Source organism: Physeter macrocephalus, chromosome 4, assembly GCF_002837175.3.
Source record: "Physeter macrocephalus isolate SW-GA chromosome 4, ASM283717v5, whole genome shotgun sequence".
Taxonomy (NCBI): domain Eukaryota; kingdom Metazoa; phylum Chordata; class Mammalia; order Artiodactyla; family Physeteridae; genus Physeter; species Physeter macrocephalus.
The window spans coordinates 36,008,618-36,015,209 of NC_041217.1; the positions used below are offsets into that span (position 1 = coordinate 36,008,618).

The window sequence follows — 6,592 nt, forward strand, 5'->3', positions numbered from 1 at the left end:
CATTCTACTATATTTCTTAGTCTCCTTTGCATCCTAGACCTTGATTGCCACCCTCTCCCCTCCACTCAAGTTATATCCATACACTAAGCATTGATCTATCTTTTAGGAAAAAGTGTGTGCCAGAGGTGAAGGTGGAGGATGAGATTAACACCTGTATATTCTTTTCTTTATGCAGAGCAGCATTTTGCATATTCCAAATCCTGTTAGTTGATCTGTGTAGTTGAGAAGTCTGTTTCTTTTTTCCTCTTTGTAATGTAGAATTCTTGAAATAGGTTTGGACTGCACAGCCAACCCTCAACCGACAAACAGTTTAAGGTCCAACAAGTGACTTCATGCATTGGTTTGAGTTTTCCCACAGAAGCATTGTCTTACAAGGTATTTGCCTCTGGCTAGTCAGCTTATAATGAGCCTGAAATACTACACATTTGTATAAAAAATAGTATGAAACAGTGCTGGAAATGAGTAAACCAGGAAAGGAATACATTTGAATAAGACTTAAACTATATATATATATATATATATATATATAAAGTTGATCTTTTTAAAAGAAGATTTACTTGGAGAAAAATGAATAGGTAACTGGAGACATTTAATGGAGCTTCCAAAGACAGGTCTGAGCATTCAGAGGTTATTGGCAAGGCTCTTTTACTCCTTTTGATGTGTTTTTCACTTTGAATATCTAAAGAAACCCAGTGTTTTATTATGTCAGTTTCACTTCAAAATAGGCCGTGGATTTTTCTTGATACAGACGAATCACCATTCTTACACTTGTACCGGCCCAGTGTGGTTGGCATTTGTACTGTAATTGCTGTTGCTAGTATTTGTATCACCACTGAATCCGAAAAAGAGAAATAGAGAGGAAGTAGGGTTTCTAAAAGTAACTTAGGAAAATGTAGTAGGTAAGAGGAAACGTTTAAAGGAAGCTGGTGAGGACTGAAAAAGTCTTCATAGGAGGTGAGGTTAAATGGATCCTTAGAGGAAAAAAGGTGGGGCTGTTTGGTGGGGGTGACAGGTTTGTCCATGATCCCCCTGAGGGGGAGTTAAGAAGGGGCAGAGAAGCAGTATTAGATGCTGGGTCCAGCTGTCATGTGTGTAACTACCATAGTTATGGGGTTCACAGAACCAGGGTATTCAAAAATGGAATGACTTTTCCTTTTTTAAAATTGAACCTAAGACAACCTTTTTGACTCATGGCAAATAAACTTTTTCCAGATGTTGTCAAATATTCTCTGCCCAATCCAGTGATTTTTTTTTCAGGCAAATTGGAGTGTTAATCTCTCTGTCTCAGTTTGTTTCACAAATACCATCTAGGTATTTTCTTCCCATTCTTTCTCCTGCCCCACTGTCCCCTGCATCAGTGGAAGGGGTTTTGCTTTCCTGATGGACCTGAATGTGAGAGAGATTGGGTCTGGGATGTGTGTGTATGGTGTGAGGTACACATGTGGGGTGGTCTAGAGGGAATACTGCCTCTGGTCTTATATGCATGGGTGATATGGGGGAGAATGTTAATTGTCAACATCAGTGTCTTTCATAGAAATAGAAGCCCTGATTTTAGGCTGGACACAAGTTCACCTTGAACAAAATCCGCAACTGCAATCAGCTGTAGCAGAAGTATATGACATTCAAGTTGTATTCTTTCTCCATTTACTCTAGCTAGAATTCTTACATTATAATGAGCCACCTTGGACATACAGGTGAGGATAACACCCAGGGATGGTGGTTTTGTGATAGAAGGTTCCTAGACGATTCCATGGGGCAGAACTCCCACTGTAGCTCTAAACTGCTTACCCCAGGCTGTTTCATGAGAGAAAAATTAATTTCTATTTGTTTAAGCCATTGTAAATTTAGGTTTTTGTGATAGTAGCTCAAAATATATCCAAACTAGCAAGTGGAGGAAGGAGGGGAGACTAATCGATGTAACACATACATAGAAAGTTGAGCAGTAGGTGCCAGAAACAGTGTTGAGTGGTGGATGGATGTGGACTGTAAGGAAATTCCCAGAGGCAGCCATACTGTCTTTGATGATGCTAAAAAAATAGCTGAGGCTTTAAAGAACATATTAAAAGTATGGGATTTCCATGTAACACAATACCTAGAAATGCACTGGGGATAAAAACAATTGCTGATTACTGCAATTCAATAAACCACTTAAGGCAGTCCCTGGAAAGAATTATTAAAAAGCCATCCCAATACTCTTTGGCTGACCTTAGGATCAATCTGCGGTTTAGCGTCCCATGTTTGTGGAATTCAGATTTTACGGAGGAAGGATTAAGGAACATATTTGCTGACTGTCTGAAAGAACATAGCTTATGTAAATCAACTATGCTTCAATTTAAAAAAAAATATAGCCTAGAGCAGAGAAATTCTTCAGTTAGGGAGAGAAAGCAAAGTGTTTGTACTTTGCCAATTCACAGACATGCTTCAAAGCAAACAGGCTGAACTTTTGGCTATACAAACAACAGACACGAAGGTTAGTAGTCCAGCTAGATTTCTACCTCCCAGTGTCCATAGAAATTACGAGGTGACATTTGGTAGGTGGAGAAGATGTGTGGAAACAGAGGTTATCAGAATTTCATCACACCCTTGGACTTCTATAGTAACTCAGTTCCTTCTGAGGACATTTAGGCTGTAATGTTGTAAGGCTGTAAAACCCCCTTTGCCTAAAGTGGATATATTACTTATTCAACTGAGATCATTAAAGCCACCTACACCATGACTGATGTGAGGGTTTTGGTCAATGCTCTAGGATGGTTTGGGGATGTGCCCAGCACCCTCTCACTCAGTATGCATCCAGAAGCTCTCCCTTCCTTTCAGCCCAGAGAGAGGCTGTGTCTGGGGAGGGGTAGGGGAGTCTGCGTTGTCCAGGAAGCACAGGGATGCATATCAATCACCCTGTTTGGCGGGTAGAACAGACACACTGCCCTTTTATCTGGTCACTGATCACTATGCAGGCCTCTCCCGTCCTGGAAGTAGAACTCTTTACCACATAGATGGTGTTCTGAGTTACAGTAATAACTAATGTTTGTGAAGTACTTAAGAAATTACAAAGTCTTCTAGGTTATTTATTTTTACATTGCTAGGAACCACATGTAGATGGCTAATTTTGATCCTGGTGTTTGCATCTTCCATGTACATCTTTTTAACTGACTAATTGACAAATACGTGTGGAACTTCTCTACTGGACCCATAATGAAATGGGCCTAGGAATCCCCCAAGCTGGAAACTCTCTGGCTTTTCACTGGTGATAACTTCGAATGCTGTCACCATCCAAAGCATAGGGGTCTTCTCTTGATCATACAGAGTTCTCTTTATATTTCTCTGTACACACTCTCTCCCTACCCTGTTGGTGGATTAAAATGGACTTTTGATGTAGCAAGTTCAGATTTTGGAGAACACCCCAATATAGGCAGGTCTGTGATAATATGGTGTGTTTGTTTTTGTTGTTCATTTCATTTTGCCTTGGCTCAACCCACTTATCAGACAACTGTATGTTGTTAAAACATTTCACCTCTCAGTTCTACCTTTGTATCAACTAACTTTACCAACTCTTGGTCTTGGTCATGGAAGAAGCAAAATCTTGTTTATCTATGATGACCAGGTCTCCCCCTGAAACTCAGGACAGGCTGTCCCTCCAGCAGCCTCTCGATGACCCTTTGGACTCCCATTTGTTGATCACAAACAACCAGGCGAGTTCAGGGAAGCACTCTGAACTGCTGCTCTTCCTCCGTTACTTCCAGGAATCTTGTAGTCTATCCACCCTGAACAAGCCCTCATTTTTATGGTCTCACTTGTTCCTAACACTGTGTCTTTTACTCAGCATGCATGCTTCTCGGTGAGTTTCCATACCCAAGGCTCTGATTCGTACATCTGCCTGTCCATGCATATGGGTAAGCTGTTAATCAGCTTTTGTTTAATATCACTAAGAGTGTTTCAACTTCTAGTTTCTCTTGTGTTACTTCTCAGGATGGAAACTGGTAAAATGCATGTTCACTGCAGAGCCCCCAACACCATCCCCGGCACTTCCGCCACTCCTGCCTTCCACACTGGCCCCTGCCCCACTCACCAGCTATCGAGGAGACAACCACAATGCTCCCATTGCTCTGCTTCAGCATGGGCATGGCGGCCCCGCTCAGGACCACATAACTCAGGAAGTTGACCTCCATGTTTTTGCGCACTTGGTCAATGTCATTAATAAATACAGTCATAGGATTGTTGCTGCTGGTGATGTGGTTGAGAATGAGCATGTCTAGTCCACCTGTAAGAGACGGCTGTGTTGAGAGAAACCATCTGAGGTTGATACCTTCTCCCCCTCCTCCCCATCTCAAAAGCTCCCTGGTGATCCCTAGGGCAAAGTCCAGAAGAGGAGAGAGGAGAAGCTGTCTCACCCATGAGTTTTCCAGCTTTGGCAACAAATTGCTCTGCGAAGGTCATGTTCTCCATGGTGCCAGCAACGTAGTGCGCCGAGGATGCACCGAGCTCCAGGCAGTGGGATACCACCTGCAGAGGCACAGTGGTCATGGTGTCAATCTTGGCTGCAGGCTTTTGGGGGGCAGTCTCTGACACAATGGGGGTTTAAATGAGAGGTTGCTCACAGCCCTGTTTTGGTAGAGGTGTGTGTGTGTGTGTGTGTGTGTGTTGTTAAATGCAAAGGACACAATATTAGTCCCCTGTTTGAAATACTGTCTGGAACAAGATAGGGTATAAATGGATAAATCACTGTGCTGGAGTTTAAGTCTGTGCTCATGAGTTTCTGTAAACAGATGTTTCCGAACACATTATTGGTAGGGATGCTAGTTCCTGTGTGGGTAGCCCTAGGTTTGTGAATATTTGTGTATCCTTGGGTTTGTGAGTCTGAGTATATAAGAGAGCATGTGTCTGCATGGGTACCAGAGTATGAATTCATGAGTAGGTACTGGAATGTTGGTATCTGAGCACATATATGTATGTCTGTGACTCCATGTGTCAATGTGTGTGAATAGGCATGTCTATCTCATAGACAGAGCCCAAGAACTTTGTGTCTAGATATGTATGCATGAGAATGAATACTTAAATGCATATTTTTATATTCCTGTGGATGCTTGGGTGTTTGAATTCTCTGTGTGTGTGTGTGTGTGTGTATATGCATCTATGTCTGAGTGTGCCAGTTCTCTGTGTTGGCAAGTATATGTGAGCATACATAGGAATACATCTGGGCACGTGAGGGTACCTATGGCTGTGGGCACAGGACCCTCACCTTCTTTAGAGCTTCTTCTGACCTCGCCGTCACTACCACATGGGCTCCCATTCTCGCCAGATGATAGGCCATCTCTCTTCCAATCCCCTTGCTGGCCCCTGTGACAATCACTCTTTTTCCTCGAAGCATCTCTGGGAAACCCCAAAAGAAAGTGAGGACCATAGCTGGCAGCAACATTCCTCCTCCCACTTTAGGGGTGGACAGCCTTATCTCAGTGTCTAAAGGTTATGAGCCCAGATCAACTCATCTCAAATTGCATAAATCAATGAAGGAACAGATCAACTCTTCCGTAAACATTCTCTGAAATGGGAGTTTGTTTTGGTTGCTCCAAACCAAGCCTCCCTGCTGTCCTTTTTTGAAAACCCCTATGGAAAGAGAATTCAGCTGAAACACTGGAGTTCCAGACATTTCTGGATTCATCCAGTTGCTCAATTGAAATAAAATTCAAAGAGTCATCAAAACACATGTGCTCAGAGAGATTCCAGATATTTTCTCTCACTTCTATTGTCATCAACTCCAGAATTCTTTCTTGTTTCCCACTTATCCATCTCTCCACAGAGCCCAATTATCTGGTTAAGTTGTGAATTTTGGAATTACCCTATTTTTTTGGTAAGAGATCTGAAACTGCTTTTGATCAAAGGTGCCAAATAAAACATGGACTATTTTGTAATCTTTTAACTCCATGATTACCCCTCCCTACACCCCTATTACCCAGCCTGGGGCTGGAAGACATAGAAACACAGTCTCACCTCAGGGTCCCCTCTTGTCCAGCAACTTTGGGGATCAAGAACTCCCTTTTATCCTCAGAAACACTCTAGCCATCCCTGGGTTTTTAAATCTATTCTTCCAAAATTAGACACGTTGGTACTTACCTGGTCTGAATTCCTCCTTTGCAGAATAGTAGTAGTAGGCCAAGAATATCCCCAGAATGGGGAGGAGATATTTTTTCATAAAAGCCATCAGACAGGGACCTGGCCCGAGGAGCCCTGTAGGACACACAGAGAGAATCTACAGAGCTTTCTACAACCTCCTAGGCAGGCAGCAGCCTCTGAATTGTGACATCAGGGATGGGGGAGGCTGGTTTAGTTTCAGGCAGTCCTAGCCAATTTCCCTGTCAGAGCAGCGATTGGCTTTGGGTGGGATCCCATTCGTCCCTGGCAGCCTGTGTGGTGGATTTCATAATGGACAATGTTTACTCCATTTCATTGAGCAAGAAGAGACTTCCAGATGGCCAGGCTCATGATTGTACAGGACTGGATTCCTGAGCATCCCTACCCTGAGCCTGTCTTCCTCTTAATGCCATTTACTCCAGGAATCAACGGCCTTTCAAAAGTGGTATATCAAAGGCAGAGAGAAAGT

The 6,592-nt window shown here is 42.9% G+C and overlaps 1 protein-coding gene across 1 annotated transcript in view; it reads right to left on the reverse strand.

Annotated features, from left to right (window-relative positions):
- Window positions 1-6,297, reverse strand: part of HSD11B1 (hydroxysteroid 11-beta dehydrogenase 1) — a 36,281-nt gene extending 29,984 nt beyond the window's left edge. The window contains exons 1-4 of the mRNA XM_028488498.2: window positions 6,106-6,297; window positions 5,234-5,364; window positions 4,386-4,497; window positions 4,064-4,255 (exon numbers count right to left, since the gene is read on the reverse strand). Coding sequence (XP_028344299.1) covers window positions 4,064-4,255; window positions 4,386-4,497; window positions 5,234-5,364; window positions 6,106-6,193 — 523 coding nt within the window. The 5' untranslated portion in view covers window positions 6,194-6,297. The remainder of the gene's footprint in view (window positions 1-4,063; window positions 4,256-4,385; window positions 4,498-5,233; window positions 5,365-6,105) is intronic.
- Window positions 6,298-6,592: the final 295 nt, after the last annotated feature.